Genomic DNA, 18573 nt, shown 5'->3' on the forward strand with positions numbered 1-18573 from the left:
AAATGATGGAAACATTTTAAATAGCGCAGGCCGATTTATTCTTCAAATGTAATTTGAAAGTTTGTTTTCCATCAGATAATGTGAGGAAGTATTTTAGGTCAGTTCGGTTAAGAGGAGCATTAAAATGAATGAGCAAAAGGAGAATGGGGAAAAAAGAGATAGAGAAGAGATTTTTGAGTCTGTCTTTAATCTAAAATAGCTCTTATCTCTACTGTTTCTTAGTATCCGTTTGTGTAAATGTTGGGAAACTGCTTAATCACCTTACTCCATTGCACTGAAAATGTATAATTTGTTATTTTTAATGTTGCCGGGAGTGTTGTTTTTTAATTTAATTGGTGTCAAACCACTAGATTATTTCCGTGGAATGAAGTACCACTTGTAATTTTCCTAAATAACCTTTGAAATATGACACATACCGCTGAAGTGAAATCATTTTCTTTTGTCACAGATTTGTCTCAAAATGTTTGTAAATTCAGACTTGAAGACCAGTAAGGCACATGAATACCTGCAGATAACTTGTTTTGCACAGGACATTAACAAGCACGGGAATCTAGTTTTCCTTTGGTTATGTCATTTTTGAATTTAAAATTTCCCATCCCTTGTAGACCGGCGTGATTTTCTTTTTTTGCCTTCAAATCAAAATGATGGTCACACTGACAACTCGGCTTTGCCAGAAAAAACCCGTGGCCGGGTAGATATTTATACTCGTGTGGAAGTGGGTTGTGTAACTACCAATTCTAGCAATGACTTTCCTGGAACTCACGATTATCCTCCTTGAAATAATCGTATGTCAACTTTTTACTATACATTTGAGAGGCCGGCTATTTTGTTCTTTTTCTCGTTTCCATTTTTTTTTTTTTTTTTTGGCAGGAGTGTATTTTCCCGTTTTATTTCTCGTCTGCTGCAAACTCTGTGGTGCTTTTGTTCAATTAAGTCAGTGTAGAGCTGCCTTAATTTTTTTTTTTTTTTTTGCTTCATCCTTTTCAATTCCCTCCTATTGCTTTAACAGAACACACACGTGTCATGTTTTCCCAGAGGGGTAGAGGTTGAGGGTACGGGGTTGGCAGGGGGGTTCAGCCCTAAATTCATGTCACAAGAACCCTCAGAATCATGTTAGGACCGCACAGATCCCAGTCAGCTCTGCTGGGTACTCAGGTCCCCCAATTTTCCTGTCGTAATGCAGGTTTTGGGGATGTCTGACTCTGCTTCCCAAGGCGCCGTACCCCTGTTGCTGTTACTCTGCAGCCGAAGCCTGGGCATGGAGACATGACGTGGAGACATGGAGGTCACTGTGGCCCGGCGGAGCCAGGATTAGAACCCAGGACTTCCGACTCCCCGTCCGGGCTCTTTCCACTGGGGCCACACTGCTTCCCTATCCCCCACCACCCCCCCCCCCCCTTCCTCCCCAATCTCTCTCTCGGATTGGTTCAGCTACGACTTCAGGGAGGAGCACGAAGAAATGCTTCTCCAGAGAAGCAGCGGGGCTCAGTGGAAGGAGCCCAGGCTTGGGAGTCAGAAGTCATGGGTTCTAATTCCCGCTCCGCCACTCGTCAGCTGTGTGACTTTGGGCATGTCACTGAACTTCTCTGGGCCTCGGTTACCTCAGCTGTAAAGTGGGGATTAAGACTCTGAGCCCCACGTGGGACAACCCGAAAGCCTTGTATATATCCCGGAGCTTAGAACAGTGCTTGGCACATAGTGAGCCTTGAACAAATACCATCATTATTATTATTGTCCTATTATTGTCTTCCTCCTCCCTCTCCTAAGTGTGGGAACCAATGGAGCAATATGTATTGCCTCTCTCTCTCTCTATATATATATATATGTAACTATGCATGTTTTAACTAGAAGGCAAAGGGGGCTATAGATTTTCCCCTCTAAAAGCCAAAAGCTTTCCAGGTCATTCATTTATGCAGTCATATTTATTGAGCACTTACTGTCTGCAAAGCACTAACTAAGCGCCTGGGAGAGTACAGTATAACAATAAACAGACCCATTCCCTGCCCAGAACGAGCTTACAGTCTAGAGGGGAAAACAGATATTGATAGAAATAAATAAGGGATATGGACATAAGTGCTGTGGAGCTGGGAGTAGGGGATGAATAAAGGGAGCAAGTCAGAGCGACGCAGGAGATGGAGCAGGGCCAGACATTATGTAACTTTTAACAGCCGCCACATAAACGTTTCCCAGAATTTTAAAATGTCAGTCGAGGGAATATTACGTTATCACTGTTGATTTTTCGATAGATAATTTATGTTCGTGTCAAACGTCGATGCTTTTACTAGTTCCTGGGAAGCACGGCTGCCCTGTTTTCAGTTACATCAGTTGGTTGTGATGGAGGGATCGCATGGGTAAAACTTGGGGATTTTGAAGTCGTTTGGTGGTTCCGAATAAATGGACGGTCGCTTTTTGTTTCACGTGGCATCTTACAGGAAGAAGAGAGCGAAGAAGAACCCAAGCTCAAGTATGAAAGGCTTTCCAATGGGGTAACCGAAATTCTCCAGAAAGACGCAGCCAGTTGCATGACCGTACATGAGAAGGTACTTGAATTTGGCCGGGGTTTGCACACGTGCGGGTTTGGCGTATAGTAAGGACTTAACCCGTACCACAGTTAAAATGATTATCATCACCTCATACACAAAGTGAGCACTCAATAATTGCTAGTTCTAAGAAATGATCTGGTTGCCAGGGACCACCCAAACCTCTTGACTTTCCAGTATTTCTCTAGCCACAGCCCCATGGGATCAAATCCAGATCTAAATTTGCCTGGGAGGAGTGACAGTATAGTTTCAGCGTCAGCTCTTTGAGGGCAGGGAGCGTGTCTACCGACTCTACCGATCAATACCGTTGATTGTCTTCCAGTCGACACCATTGATTGATAAATACGGAGGAGACTCGGACAGTTTGGAGCAAAGTCTGGCCTGGGGCAAAGTGGAAAATCAGGACTGCCCCACCCAAGTTCTCCCCCTTAATTTTTTATCCTTGTATTTTTGTAAATGCCCCGCGTAATTGCCGTGTAATTTCTTTGCTCCTTTTTATAGGTCTGTCTTCCCCCAGCTTGTCTGTGAGCATTTTGTGGGACGGATATCATGTCGGAGTTACTTATCTGGAGTCTGTCCAAGGGCCGTAACATAGAGGTTCACAGATAGCACATACTAATCTCCATCACTCACTAGAATCTTCAAAATGAGCGTTGTGCGTATTGTACGTAGCCATAGACTCTCCTTGGTTTTGTGCTGCTTTAGAGCACAAATAGATGAGGAGGCTCAACAGTGCAGATTTCCATTATAAATGTCCTTAGAGTTGGTTTAGGGGTCACCTTCACATCTCTAACTATAACTATTCTCTTAAATCTCTCCATCTGGGGGCTATTTCTAGTTATTTCTCAATACATGCAAGTACCAATTCCTAGGTGAAAATCGTAGATCCACAAAAGCACACGGCATTTGGATGGTGGTTTTTCTCCTCGTCACTTTTGAATGCTTGCAATTTAGAGAGGAGTTTTTCCCCCTAGTTAACGACAGGTGCATCCGCATCCCCTAAGCACAGCGAGTTTCTCGATAGCTAGACATGTAGGAGACAGATCCCCAACTAATACTGTCACTAAGAGTGACATTGTAGAAAAACAGTTTCAAGTTTCCGAGTTCTTTCAATTTTCTAGTAAACTAGTCCCAGTATTTATGAGGAGGATAGTGGTCTTTGAGGAATCCGTCTTGCCGAGAGAGCCTCAGAATGCAGGTGGGTGTGTTGTGTGATTCCAGCAGTGTGCGATGATGGCTTAAATCAAATGTTTCCCAAATGGCACTGGGAATCAAATCATAACCTGTTGATGCCCCTTCCTCTGGATTAGAATAAGTTAGCTTTGTAGGAGCATCCCCATCTGGATTAGATATTCCGCCTAATTTCCCCCCAGAATTATCGTTTTCTGCTTTACTTCTTTTTTTTCCCCCCTTTTCCTTTCGAGGGCTAAAGCATCATATTTTCACCAGCCTTGCTGTCTGCAGTGGATGACTAATCGTCATGGCACCTGGTGCATTCAAGCAAGCCTGTGCAGTGGAATAGTCATACCTAGTTATGTCTGCACACCTGATGTTTTATTAACCAGTATTGATTTTTTTACCCAGGGGACCCTTTTCTTCCTGAAAAAAGGCAACCTTGCAGGAGTGAAAGGCATCACAGGGGATGAATTTCTAATGAACCCCTTCTTTTCCTGTTTCTTTTTTTTTTTTTTTTTTGGACTCCTCTTTAATGTAGCTTCATATTTTAAGTGCCTGAACTGAAATTTCATTCTAAGCAATTCCATTTTGATAAATCCTTTTAAACCTTGACTTTCCGTAAGGTTATTTTTTAAAGATTGTGCTGCTTGACTGACACGCTTAGAAGTGCCTGTAAATTTGAGCATTTCATTATAGTTTGCAATGAAGCATGCTCACATGCAGGGAAATACAGAGAATTTAGGAGTCTAGACTATTTGAGTAATGCTAAAAATGGTGGGGGGGGGTGGGGGGAAGCAAAACCCACTCTCATATGTCAAGTAGTCCTAGAGTTTTTGCTGGCTTGTTTAGGGTTCGTTCACTGAGTTCAAATATCAGTAAGTCTCGAATCTTATTTTTTTTACTTCATACATATTAAATAAATGTGCACCTCTGCAGTGACTTTGTGATGCAAAAAGATGCAACTACCATAAAAATAGTCTAATAGTAGCGGAGGAAATACAGTTGTGAAGCCATCCGTCCTCCTCCCAACTACTCTGAAATATACTGTAAAAATGATCAGGTTGCTTATGATTTGGTTTTATTATTTTTAAAAAAAAAGGGATGGGAAGGAATTACCTCCAATATATATTAGTGGCTGTTTCTTAATTATCCCCATGGCTTTGCTTTGAACTGACTTTCTCATTGCATTTTTAATTTGCTGCCCCAGTTCATCAAGCAGGAGATACATACTCCAGACTCACCATTAGTTGTCAGGAGATGAGGGTCCTCATGACTCATTCTGACAGCTAACTTTCACTATCACAATAATAAGGCATCCAGCACTCGCCTTTTGGTGCAGCTAAAATAAATCCCGTCCAGGAGTAGACTGCTTTTTGAGGAGCTCCTTACTCGGCCTTAAAGCCTCTTGGCTTTTGAGACTGTGAATGTATTTATTTATGATGCGTTCATTCTGATGTTCGCCTAATTAGTCTCCTGTGTTCTTCTTACAGTTTTTAGCTCTGGGTACCCATTATGGCAAAGTATACCTACTGGATGTCCAAGGGAACATCACCCAAAAATTTGACATTGTAAGTAAAAAAATGATTGAAAGTAAGTTGATATCAAATAATGTTGTGCCTCAAAATCTCATATAAGAATGCAGAGCAGAATTAAGGCTGCTATTTTCTCGTGAAATTTTTTTGGGGGGGGGGGGGGGGAGGGGGAGGACCAGAAGTCAGGATAATGCCAAAATACGAAAAATCTTAGCACTAGCCTTGGTGATCTGTCCTCAAGCTTTCTGAAGGGCGGTGCTCCCTTTATATTTATATGTGTGTATATGAAGAAAATGAGATCTATCTATCTTCTATACTCACAAGTCAGGGACTGTCTAAAACAGACTCCTTGTAAAACCTTTGTGAGATCATCAAGTCATACGTTATGCCTTTAAAGGAGGTCAGTTTTATTCGGGCTCCATCTGGATATGTGGGGTGGGAGTGGTGTGCACAGACTATTTAGATAAACAGTTACTAACAAGTGAAATACTTATCGTTTGTATTAGGAGGCGATAATCCCCATTTACATACTCAAGCTTTACGGCATCCTTGGTATGAGTCCATTCATTAGTTGACTAGTGTTGATTGCTGGTATGTGCTCTCTCATCTTATCGAGATGCCAGATGTAATTGAAAATTGATTGATTGCCTTACTAGTTCGGTTTATCTGCTCCAAATATATAAAGCTAATATTTTATGTGTATGTTTTGAAGCTTGGACTCTTAAGGGATTGTATTGATTGAAGGAGAAGAGCCAGACTTGTTTTTTACTCAGGTTTTTAGAATCATGGAGGATGAAAAAAATACTGACACTTAAAAAAAAAAATAAAATAAAATCGTATTTCGGTGTCCCGAAATGCACAATTGAAATTTCTCAGAATTTGCGTTCAAATATCCAAGAGGATAATTTGGAAAATCTTTTCTGCTCATTTACCACCATTGGTAGACACAAACCCCTTTTTTTAAGAGCAGCATCTGAATTTAGATGTGTGACCTTTGGACGTTTGATATTTGCCTCACCCCCAGCCCCACAGCACTTACATACGTACCTTTAAATTATATATTATAAATTGTTTCTGTCGATGTCTGCCTCCCTCTCTAGACTGTAAGCTCATAATGGGCAGGGAAAGTGTCTGCTGATTGTGTTGTACTGTGCTCTCCCAAGTGCTTAGTACAGTGCTCTGCACATAGTAAGCGCTCAGTAAGTATGATTGAATGATCGATCCGCCGTATACCATTGTGGGATGCAAAGTAAAGAGTCCTGGAGCTGATATTACACTTATAATTTGAAATCTAATCATCGACTGTTTGCAAAATCGGAGAATATTCTACAGAGGGAGGTGGTGGGTTGTTGTGGTGACACTGATTCATTCATTCATATTTACTGAGTGCTTACTCCGTGCAAAGCACTATACTAAGCATTTAGGAGAGTGCAGTATAAAAATAGACACATTGCCTGACCGCAGTTAACTTACAGTCTAGAGGGAGAGACAGAAATTAATACAGATAAATAAATTGCAGTTATCTATGTAAGCGCTGTGGAGTTGGAAGAGGGGATGAATAAAGGGAGCAAAACATGGTGACGCAGAAAGGAGTGGAAGAAGATGAAAGGAGAGCTTAGTCAACCCAGAGCAGATGGAAGGATTTTATTTCCCCTTAATCTCTCTCCTGGCTCAGTGCAGGAGACTTCTAGACCCTCTCCTTCCTCATGGAAGCATATCGGACATCTTTGACCGGTATCTTACTCTCTAGCAAAACTAGTTGGTGAAGTTAATTGTAGTGAAATAGCGACAACTTCTTTTTAAACCCAGGTTGGGCACCATGAGAGATTTCTTACCCTTCCAGTGGACTCAGTAGAATGACCACATGGGCTTTTCAAAAGGTGATGTCTCCCTCTAACCTGACCAGAGTTATAGAATGGACAGGCTATACAACTGATAGAGAAGAGAAGGGGACCTAGAGAAGCCACCGACACAGAGTTTTGTGGACCGAGTTCATTGTTTGTTTTGCACTTCAGCTGAAATAGTCTTCTTGTCTCTTGTATTGTTCCTTGAATGATCCTCTTTTGCTCACCATTATATCGAGATGACTTTCTTTTTTTAGCTATCCGGTGCTAGATCGTAAGCTGCGCAAAGGCAGGAATTAGATCTGCTGATTGTTGTAGTCTTCTCTGTGAGTACAGCACTCTGCACAGAGTAAGCTCTCGGGACCAATTATTAATTAATTATGCCTCCTTTTTCAGTGTATCAATTCTTATTCCCCATTATATATTTCATTATTTCAGTATTATTAGAGATTTTTGCATTTTCCTCTTCACCTCACCTGTAATCTTTTTCTCTTCTGATGCCCCATCCTTTGGGTTCTCTGTGTTTTTTGTTTGGTTTGGTTTCGTTAGGGTTTTTTGGAGCTCTTAAATTCCTGAGGAATTTCTAAGCTTGCTGTGACTTCGTATCATTTCCTTCCTGGGGGAAGCTCATCAAATCAAGTTTTGGCCTCTCTCCATACGTAAGAGCATTGTTATGCCTTGCGTTATCCAGTGCCCTTGGTGTATTCCACTATCGTATTTTCTTTCCAAGGATATCTGCATTGATTGGAAATGAAATGCGGGATCGAGAGTTAGCGATGCCATTATAAAGCATCGACGTGGGATTGCTAATGTGCAGGCGCTCTCTTACTTGAACATCCCCCCGCCCCTAATTCTTCAGGTTTTCCATTCACTCTAAGAGATTTTCGTCGTTAAAACCGAATGGAAGATGAGTCTCTCTCCATTTTCGCCTTTGCATTGACTTTGTCGGCTTTTACAGTCAAGGGCCATGGAAGTATCCAACATGAACCATGAGTTCGAAGGTCAGTGATGTGGAACTTAAATCGGGGGCATGTGTGATATTTTTGTAGAAACAAGTAAATAACATTAAACATTTTGGGTTTCGGGAAGCATCTTTGAAAGAGGGAAATGTAATATAAGCCCAGCTATTGATAATTTATGATCCTTCTGTAGAGCACGGGCTTGGGTGTCAGAGGTCGTGGGTTCTAATCCTGGCTCCGCCACTGGTCAGCTGTGTCACTTCGGGCAAGTCACTTAACTTCTCTGTCCCTCAGTTGCCTCATCTGTAAAATGGGGATTAAGACTGTGTTAAAGTTGTCAAACACAAATTCAAGTCAATTATTGGTATTTATTGAGCTCCTCCTAAGTGCCAATTTGAAGACAGTGAACTGTGGAACAAAAAACTCTCGGGGACATCAGGATAACAGGATGGCAGAGAAAGCCCTTTCTGATCAACATCAATTAGGTAACTAAAACGCTTAATCTTGGGGCGCAATGCCACCTAGCTCGAGAGTTGGGACCAATTGGGAGAGCACATTATAAGAAGGAAGCAGCATGGCGTAGTGGATAGAGCAGGGGCCTGGGAGTAAGAAGATAAAGCAAAAGGATAAACAGGTAAAAGTCGCAGAGCTGGAATTAGAACTCGGTTCCTCTGACTCCCAGCCGCGTGCTCTTTCCTCTTGGCCATGCTGCTTCCCTATGCGCCTCTTAACTGTAAGTAGCAGGTAAAATCGTGCTAACGAAACTCAGGAGCAAGCACGGGAGTCATTCTAGAAACGCATTTCTGTTCTAAATTCTTATTGCAATCAGTTCAGGTTATTGATATTGATCACCCTGGGAGTTTTAAAAGGTATTTCCCCGATTCCTTTTTTTTTCCCCCTCCAGACACACGAACCCTAAGGCAGTCTTGTTTTGGCATTTGTCTTCGGATTAAGGTAATAAATGGAAGCAGCTTGGCCTAGTAGAAGGAGCACAGGAGCGGGAATCAGGAGACGTGGGTTTTCCTGCCGACTCTGCAAACTTGCCTGCTGTGTGACCACGGGCAAATCACACCTTCTCTGGGCCCCTGTTTCTTCTTAGTTGATGAGCCCCATTGAACGATAGGGAAAGTGTCTTGATTTTGATTATCTTGTACCTTCCCCTGAGCTAGGCCCAGGGCTTGGCACATTAACAACAATGATATTTATTAAGCGCTTTCTAGTCTGGAAAGCCATTGCTGATAAGGCCATCACCATACATTCTTCCTTATCACCTTAAGAGACGATGTTGCGATTCATTATACGGAAACCCAGACGTATAACTTCAAGGTTGCTTTCAGGAGGGAGGTTAGCATTCATTACAAAAAGTAAAATAAGTGGACGTAAGTTTATTTGTTGACAGGTGTCTCTGAGCATTGTTATTTTATTTCTCCCCACCTCTCTCCTGATACATCTCCTCCTCCTGCTCCACTCCCACTCTCCCGCCTTCATCTCCTCGCTACATACCTAAAAGAGGGAAAATAAATTTGCTCCCTTAAGAAAGTGGAACTTAAGGGGTTAGGAAAGGTCAATGGAGACCTCAGTGGAAAGAGCGCGGGCTTGGGAGTCAGAGGTCTTGGGTTCTAATCCCGGCTCTGCCATTCGTCAGCCGTGTGACTTTGAGCAAGTCCCTTTACTTCCCTGTGCCTCAGTTACCTCATCTGTAAAATGGGGACTAAGACTGTGAGCCCCACTGGGACAACCTGATCATTTGTATCCTCCCCAGTGCTTAGAAGAGTGCTTTGCACATAGTAAGTGCTTAACAAATGCCATTTTTATTATTATTATTATTATTATTATTAAATGGGCCAGTAGGTCCCATGGCAGGAAGTGGACTGCTTTCCCCAGGATGTCCAGTCCGCTTGAATCACTCATCGCTGGCCCAAGGTTTCCTAGTTTGGGCCCCTCTTTGGGCCCGTCTTTTTCAACACCTGCCGCATTGTGATTATCAGAAGTTTACTGATAATGTATAGAGGATGATCAGGATATACTACGCTGATATAGTATAGATGATAATGTGATCATCGTCATTTACTGAACGCTTACTGTGTGCAGAACGCTGTATTAAGCAGTTGGGAGTCACCTGTGATCTGTGCCTGTGATCCCCGATGAACCTTCATTTCAAAGAAGCAGCCTGTATCAGTGAAGCAGTTGTCATCCTCATCGTCAGCGTGGATTCAGAGCACTGTACTAGAAGAAGACCAAAGTTTGCAATCTTACGTTGGATAACTGCCCCTGCTGCGAATTCCACTGAATCGGTCGGTCGTATTTATCGAGCGCTTACTGTGCGCCGAGCACTGTGCTGAGCGCTTGGGAGAGTTCAGTTTAAAAGAGTTGGTATGCACGTTTACAGACGCATTGATCGAAATGAGTAGGTGCAGATCGGCAAGCGCTCATCGGATTCCGTCCTCCAGTTGCAACACTAATGCACCGTCAACTCCCAGCCACTCACAAAATGTCTGCTACGAAGAGCCTTAAAAATAATAATGATGATGTGGTGTTTGTTCAGCACCTATGGGTCAATCTGTGTTCTGACTGCCGAGGTAGATACAAGTTAATCACGTTGGACACAATCCTTGTCGCACATGGGGCTCACGGTGTGAGTCGGAGGGAGAACAGCTACTCAATCCCCATGTTACCCAGTGAAAAGCCTGAGGCACAGAGAAGTTAAGTGACTCGTCCGAGGTCACACAGCAGGTGATTGGCAGAGCTGGAATTAGAATCCTCTGAATAATCCCCTGACTCCCAGGCTCATGATATTTCCACTAGCCGAGCTCCTCTGACAATGTGGGGGCAATAGCTCTTGTAGCCTTAAACTCTGTTGCTTTCCCTTACTGATGATTTATTTTAGCGTCTGTCTCCCCTGGTAGACTGCAAGCTCTTTGCGGGCAGCAATCGTGTCTTAAAAAAACCCAGCGTGGCCTAGTGAAGCAGAGAAGCAGCGTGGCTCAGTGGAAGGAGCCCGGGCTTGGGAGTCAGAGGTCATGAGTTCGAATCCCAGCTCTGCCACTTGTCAGCTGTGTGACTGTGGGCGAGTCACTTCACTTCTCTGGGCCTCAGTTACCTCGTCGGTAAAATGGGGATTAAGACTGAGAGCCCCACGTGGGACAACCCTGTGTCACCCCTGTGTCTCCCCCAGCGCTTAGAACAGTGCTCTGCACATAGTAAGCGCTTAACAAATACCAACATTATTATGATTATTATTAGTGGACAGGGCGCGGATCTGGTAGAAGGACCTGGGCTCTCCGCTTGTCTGCTGTGTGGCCTTGGGCCACTCACTTCACTTCTCTGTGCTTCAGTTCCGCCATCGGAAGATGGGGGATTAAGACCGTGAGTCCCGTGTGGGACGGACGCTGTGTCTAACCTGATTACCTTGTTTCTACCCTGGTGGTTATTACAGTACCCGGCACGTAGTAAGCGCTTAACAAATAGCGCAGTGATTATTAAACCTATCGTGCCCTCCCTAATGTTTAGTACGGTGTGCTCTGCATAGAGTAAGTGCTGAGTAAATACTATTGACTGAAGGCCGTGGATTTGAGTGTCCCTGGTGAGATTCTAATGATCAGGGGCACCCCTGAGTACAAGCTGAACAGTTTGGGATCCATTATTAGCTGTCCTGTCGTGTCTTATGCCGTCGAGCCGTCTCCCAGGCATAGCGACGCCACAGACGCATCTCTCCGAGTACGCCCCACCTCCTCCTGCAGTCGTTCCGGTAGTGTATCCATAGAGTTTTCTTGGCAAAAACACAGAAGCGGTTTACCACTGCCAAGCACGGTCAACCTGAGTCTCCTCCCTCGACTCTCTCCCGTGCCGCCGGTGTCCAGCCCGAGTGAGTTTTGACTTGTAGCCGATTCCCTTCCGCTGGCTAGCCAGTCCCCAAGCTAGGAATGGAATGGGTAGGCCTCTGCTTGACTCTCCCTCCCGTAACCGAGACCGTTAGAGTATTGGAAACTGTCCGGGTGCGATCCTGAGAGGGGATTATTAACAGAGGCACCTTCGTATTAAGATTAGTGCTAATATGACTAATATTGGTCTGGGCAGAACCGAAGGTTTAAGCCGTCTAGCGCCTAGCGAAGAATTCCCGCTCCAAGATTTGTCCACTGCTACTTTTCTGTCAGCGACACTTCTGTAAATGCCCCTTTTCTGCCGTGACATTGTCAGTCGGAGACTGTGACATGTATCGTTTGAAGCAGAGCATCGTGTTGTTTCCCTAAATGTAGGAAACAGGTGATACCGCTCAAGATTGATATGCCTAGGGATGTGTGGGTTCCGAGAGGAGCTTTCTTTCTCCCCCCTTTTTCAGAACTCGGCCCATTGTGTAAGAACGTCGAACGAGTTAAAAATTGCCTGAAAGAGAATGGCAATCTGAACTCTACTGGTAAAGGAAGAAGCGTTTATCCAAAGATCTGTATTTGTCCTTTCTTTTAGGAATATACTAATGAGTAATAATGTCGGTGTGTGTTAAGCGCCTACTGTGTGCAGAGCACTGTTCCAAGCACTGGAGTAGGCACAAGGGAATCAGGTTGTCCCGCGTGGGGCTCACAGTCTTAAGCCCCATTTTACAGATGAGGTAACTGAGGCCCAGAGAAGTTAAGTGACTTGACCAGAGTCACACAGCTGACAAGTGGCAGAGCCGGGATTCGAACCCATGATCTCTGACTCCAAAGCCCGTGCTCTTTCCTCTGAGCTACGCCAGGGACGGCGGATATAGCGGGATTCCTGTTGGGGCATTCACTGTTAAGTAGTGCCAAACCCTAGGGTATCTTGCCCATGTTTTCTTAAAGAAAATGTGGTGAGACGATTCGGTTTGTGAGAGCGAGGCCTAGGTTTTGCCTCGAAATAAAAGCCACATGGATTGTTGTAAACATCTGATGTTGCAGCAATGTGGGGGTAGCTAAAAAAAAAAAAAAAAGATTTTAATAACTAGTATTGTTAAACCCCAATTCACAGATTGAATAAAAATCTATTGAGCATTTGGAATACATTCAGGAACGGAATATATTTCTTTAAAAATCATGAAATATTGAAGTGACGCCTCTTCCAAGGATTTATCCAGTGGATTTCTCAAACTTTCCGCTGCTTGGTCTATATGTGTAGAAACGGCATTTGATGCCTTTCAGGTTGGAAAATAACCATTTTCATCAGGAAGGTAGAATGAGAGGTCACTACCGCGTTCTTCCTCACATCTTTTAAGGACAGTGGATCCCAGGCTTGAACTGGCAGAGATTCTTTTCTGCTGCTGAAGGGCAATGATTTCTGGATGGGCAACAGGAACCACTTGACAGTCTAGAAGAATGTACTAAATGATACTCGACTCTCTGGAAAAAGAGTCAGTTCTCCAGCAGAGGAATAATTCATTCCCAGGTCATGAGACCCGACGTATGATTCTGCTACTGCTGGATTTTGCTGAGCGGTAAGACGCCGCAGTAGTTTCCCCAATGAACTCATTTGCCTTAGTTCTTTAAGTTGCTGGAATCTTCAAAATACTATGACAGTTTCCATGGCAGTCCATATTCTGGAGAAAAGCCCAGGGAGATGTCAAGGTAGGACAGCCCCTTCTTGTAAATTCCGAGTGCTTTACCATTCTTCTTCGATACATTGTCTTTGAGCCAGAGGACAACTCTACTCTCTTTTACAACTTTGACTCTACATACATACATATGCATTAACAGTCCCTCTATACTTCTTAACCTTTTTCCCTCCCCTTAGAGAAATTTGAAAGTTCCCACCCACTGCAGGATTTCTCCCTCATCTGGGAGGAAGATGGAGTCACCTACACTTGAAAGAGGTGCTGTAATGTTCAGTCTTTTTTCTTTTTTAATGGTATTTATGCACTTACTATGTGCCAGGCACCCTTCTAAGTACTGGGGTAGGTAGAAGATAATTAAGTTGGACAGAGCTCCTAATCTTAATCCCTATTTTACAGACGAGGTAACCGAAGCACAGAGCAGTGAAGTGACTTGCCCCAGGTCACACTGCAGACAAGTGGCGGAGCTGGGATTAGAACCCAGGTCCTCCTGACTCGAAGGTCCGGGGCTGTAGCCAGTGAGCCACGCTGCTTCTCAAATGGTATTTGTTAAGTGCCTACTATACTCTGTTTCTTGGTCTTTTGGCAGGCCAACAGTCTACAGCACCAATCATCAATAAGAATTTTGCATCCCGATAAAAAAGCCAGAGCCCAGTGGTTCTCAAACTGACCTCTGGTCTGGGGATTGGTTGAGTTGAAGTTAAAACCGCTCTTGAGAGTTGGAAGCAGAGAGAACCGTGTGTTCGTAATTGTCAGTCGATCAGTCATATTTACTGAGCACTAACGGTGTGCAGAGAACTGAACTAAGTGCTTGGGAGAGTAGAGTACAGCAATATAACGGACACATTCTCTGCCCACAGTGGGTTTACAGTCTGGAGAGGGAGACAAACATTAATAAAAATAAATTACAGATGTGTTCACAAGTGCTGTGGGAATGGAGGTGGGTCTTGAATAAAGGGAGTACGTCAGGGTGAAGCAGAAGAGAGTGGGAAAAGAGGAATAAGGGCTTAGTTTGGGAAGGCCTCTTGGAGGAGATGTGCCTTCAGTAAAGCTCTGAAAGGGGGAGAGTAATTGTCTGTTGGATGCGAAGAGGGAGGCGTTCTAGGCCAGAGGCAAGACGTCGGCGAGAGTTCGGCAGTGAGATAGACGACGTGTATTTTTGTGAATTGCCAAAGTGGATCAGTATCTGAGGATGAGATCCAGGATGGAGATCTGTACGGGTGGGTAGCTCACGTGGGGGGGAGCTGGAGGTTTGTGGAACCCGGGAGAGAGAGAGGAATCAAGCAGCAGGAGAAAGAGCACCAACTTAGATATTGGCATTTCCAGTTAGAAGTATGCAGACCAGGTAGACAGAAGGAATGAAGACTGTAAGCTCATTATGGGCAGGGAACGTATCCAACTCTGCTGTACTCTCCCAAGCGTTTAGTGCAGTACTCTGCATAAATTAAGCGCTCAGTAAATACCATCGATTGAATGTGAAGAATAGCATCAATGGGGACCGATAATGTGGGGTTGGGTCCAGTGGACCATTAGACGTCTGCACTAGAGACAGGTGTGGCAGGAACCTCAGAGGGTGCCGGGATGGAAGCAAAAGGAGCCCTCAAGTAGGCTGGCTCCTCTTTCTTTCTTCTTTTTGTTTTTTAATGGTATTTGTAAAGCACATACTTTGCGCCAGACACTGTACCGAGAGCCGGGGTAGGTACTAGGTAATCGGTTTTAGAAGAGAGTGAAAAGGTCAGGTGAGCAGGACTGGAAACAAATCCAGGACAAAGGAAAGTTGTCTGAAAATAGACAACTGTTTGGACAATGGGGGTCCATAGGCCTCAGTCATAGGGGGAGACCGAGAGGGGTGGGATGCCAGGCCTGTGGGTGACCCAGCAAAAATACCGTGAGTCCCATGAAGGTTAGAGACTGTGTCTAACCTTATTAACTTGTATTCATTCATTCATTCATTCAATAGTATTTATTGAGCGCTTCCTAGGTGCAGAGCACTGTACTAAGCGCTTGGAATGGACAGATCGGTAACAGATAGAGACAGTCCCTGCCCTCTGACGGGCTTACGGTCTAATCGGGGCAGACAGACGATCACAGTAGCAATAAACAGAATCAAAGGGATATAAATCGAATCAAGGGGATGAGGTGAGATGAAGATTCAGTGAATTGATTGGTAATAGAGGAGGGAAATATGTGGCAGGGTCGTAGTAGATCAGTTAGGTAAGGGAGAAAAAGGCAGAGCCGACTGAGTGCTGTAAAGCTACTGGTGAGACAGAGGAGCAACGTGGCTTAGTGGAAAGAGCCCGGGCTTGGGAGTCAGAGGTCGTGGGTTCTAATCCCAGCTCCGCCACTTGTCAGCTGTGTGACGTTGGGCCAATCACCTAACTTCTCGGTGCCTCAGTTACCTCATCTGTAAAGTGGGGATGAAGACTGTGAGCCCCATGTGGGACGACCCGATGACCTTGTGTCCACCCCAGCGCTTAGAACAGTGCTTTGCACATAGTAAGTCCTTAAATACCGTAATGATTATTATTATTCTTTGTGGTGCGGAGGTGAATGGGCAACCATTGGAGGTTTTTTTGAGGAGTGGAGAGATGCGGACTGAATGTTTTTTTTCCCGATAAATGAACCAGCAGCAGAGTAAAGTATGGACTGCAGCTAGGAGGCTGATGCAATAGTGATACGAGAGGGGCCTGGATCAGTATGGCAGCAGTTTGGATAGAGAAGAAAGAGCAGATTCTAGAGGTGCTGTGAGGGCAGATCGACGAGATTTCATGACAGGATGAATGTGTGGGTTGAATGAGAGAGACGAGTCTCAGCTAATGCCAAGGTTACGGCCTTATGGGACCGGGAGGGAGGATGATAGTTTTGCCTTCAGTGATAGGGAAGTCACAGGGGCGACAGGGTTTGGATGGAAAGATGAGGAGTTATGTTTTGGACAATATCCTCCCCTCATGTGAAATGATCTAAATTACTGATTTACTGTCACGCAAGTTCTTTTTAGCCTCACAGGATCACACCTGGAGAGTTTCTAGTACTCTACCATTTACGACTACAGGAGGGAGAGTCAGGCAGGGGCCTACTCATTCCATTCCTGGCTTGGGCAGTGGCTAGCGAGTGGAAGGCCATCTGCTACAAGTCCAAATTCACCTGCGCTGGGCAGCAGCGTCATGGGAGAGAGTCGAGGGCAGGGACTCGTTTACCGTGCGGAAGGAGGCGATGGTAAACCACTTCCGAATTTTTACCGAGAAAACTCTGTGGATACACTACCAGAGCGATGGCAGATGAAGGTGGAGCGTTCTGGGAGAGATGCGTCTATGGCATCGCCGTGGGTCGGACGCGCCTCGGCAGCATAAGACAAGAAGAAGTGGTTCTCTCTGCTCTTAACGTTGCTTAACAGTGTTGTGGGTCACTGTGAGATATGCACAAACAATGTTTCTTACCTTCAGGAACTTACAGAGCACTCCCCTCCTCCAGAAACTAGATACTTTATATGGGATTTTACTTAATTTTAAAAATCCATCGTAAATATCCTGCTTTTCGATTACTTATCCTGAACCTCAACCCAAGGCAGTTGTTTACCAACTCCTACTCAACTCTCATCCGCGTCGGAGATTGAATTTTAGAATAAGTAAGGAGATTTGGCAGTAGATATGGGAAATGACATTTTGGCCCTATGAATCCCAAGTGTGCTGTTGGAGGAATCTGTGATTTATGTCATGCTAGAAATGGATATTCTTTTACTTTCGTGGACCTGTATGGGTAACTGATGTTTTACAATTAAATATTCATGATTCTTTGATGGCTGTGATTTTTTGTAAATTCCCTCATATCTGGTAGAGTTGCCCCTTGCCCTTAGGGAGTTTTCAATGGAAGGTTTCTCGAAGTAAAATGAGCTTTTTCCCAAAGAAGTACAGAACAGAAGTCTGCTTTTCACACTTGTAGCGTAAGTGTTGTTTCCTTGCTTGCTAACTGCGACTAAAAGGTATGAAGTCACAGAGGCCACTCTGAGACTGTTTATACTCTGAGCTCTTCAATATTGAATCTCCGAGAAAGCGAAAGTCTTGTGTTTCTTATTCATTCCACTTCATATCCATGGGGATGCAGCATTTGTGAAAGAATCAATTATCCATCTGTTAGTCAGAGGAGCTTTACAAATTATACATTAGCAGATTGATTTCTGAGGTTCACCATTGGGGGACTGAGAGTCTAAGGTGGGTTGATGATGCCTATCAGGGGAGAAGTTGTTGCCACAAAGAACACAATTAAAAGAGGCCTTCTGAGTGGCCGTGAATTTATTTCTAATTGAAGAGCTGACATAATCCATACTAAGTGTATTTATTTCAAGCATTTTACATTAGGTAATTGATTATCACATGAGGTGCATTCGCTGGCAGGTATTTGACTTTCGGCTCTTAAAATTGAGGACTCTGCACCAGTGTCTCGAAGGCAGGCTGGGTAGGGTGCCCGCCAGCTTTATTTCCTATTTGCTAAGCCTTTTCTTCCCCCCCCCATTAAGGTAACATTTTTTGTGTGTGTTCCGTGATGTCGGCCTGACATTATTGATTTTTCGAACCGTCAAACTTCTATTGTCCAGAATTCCAAATACGTCTCCCTCAGAAATAAAACTACAGCTAATGGAAAATTCAGCAGAGGACATTTTTCTTTGTCCTGCCCTTTCTCTTCCTACCACCATTACCCCCCTCCTCCCCTCCCGCAAGCACACTTTTTCCTGAGGAAATCCCGATCATCTCAGATGAATCATTTCAGGTTTAGGTACTTATCCCTGGGACTGAAGCCTGTGGTTTATCTCGCTCCTCACTTGGCTATTGTTTAGGAGGGGTTGGAATTGTCGGTGGAATCTTAACGGTGAAACTTAGGGCTGGTTTCGGATTCCTAGATGGGAATGAGTAGCGTGTGTGTGTGTCCTGCTCATTTCATATTAGAACTGGAGATGGGAACAAG

At 44.2% G+C, this 18573-nt stretch overlaps 1 protein-coding gene and 1 non-coding gene across 3 annotated transcripts in view; both read left to right on the top strand.

Annotated features, from left to right (window-relative positions):
• Window positions 1-18573, top strand: part of VPS41 (VPS41 subunit of HOPS complex) — a 150596-nt gene that overhangs the window by 32476 nt on the left and 99547 nt on the right. For both annotated transcript variants that reach the window (XM_029070448.1, XM_039912825.1), the window contains exons 2-3: window positions 2433-2540; window positions 5207-5284. In XM_029070448.1, coding sequence (XP_028926281.1) covers window positions 2433-2540; window positions 5207-5284 — 186 coding nt within the window. The remainder of the gene's footprint in view (window positions 1-2432; window positions 2541-5206; window positions 5285-18573) is intronic.
• On the top strand, window positions 16611-16748 carry LOC114814018. Its single transcript, XR_003761761.1, has one exon. It is a non-coding gene; the product is annotated as a small nucleolar RNA SNORA7 (small nucleolar RNA).

Source organism: Ornithorhynchus anatinus, chromosome 8, assembly GCF_004115215.2.
Source record: "Ornithorhynchus anatinus isolate Pmale09 chromosome 8, mOrnAna1.pri.v4, whole genome shotgun sequence".
Classification (NCBI taxonomy): Eukaryota; Metazoa; Chordata; class Mammalia; order Monotremata; family Ornithorhynchidae; genus Ornithorhynchus; species Ornithorhynchus anatinus.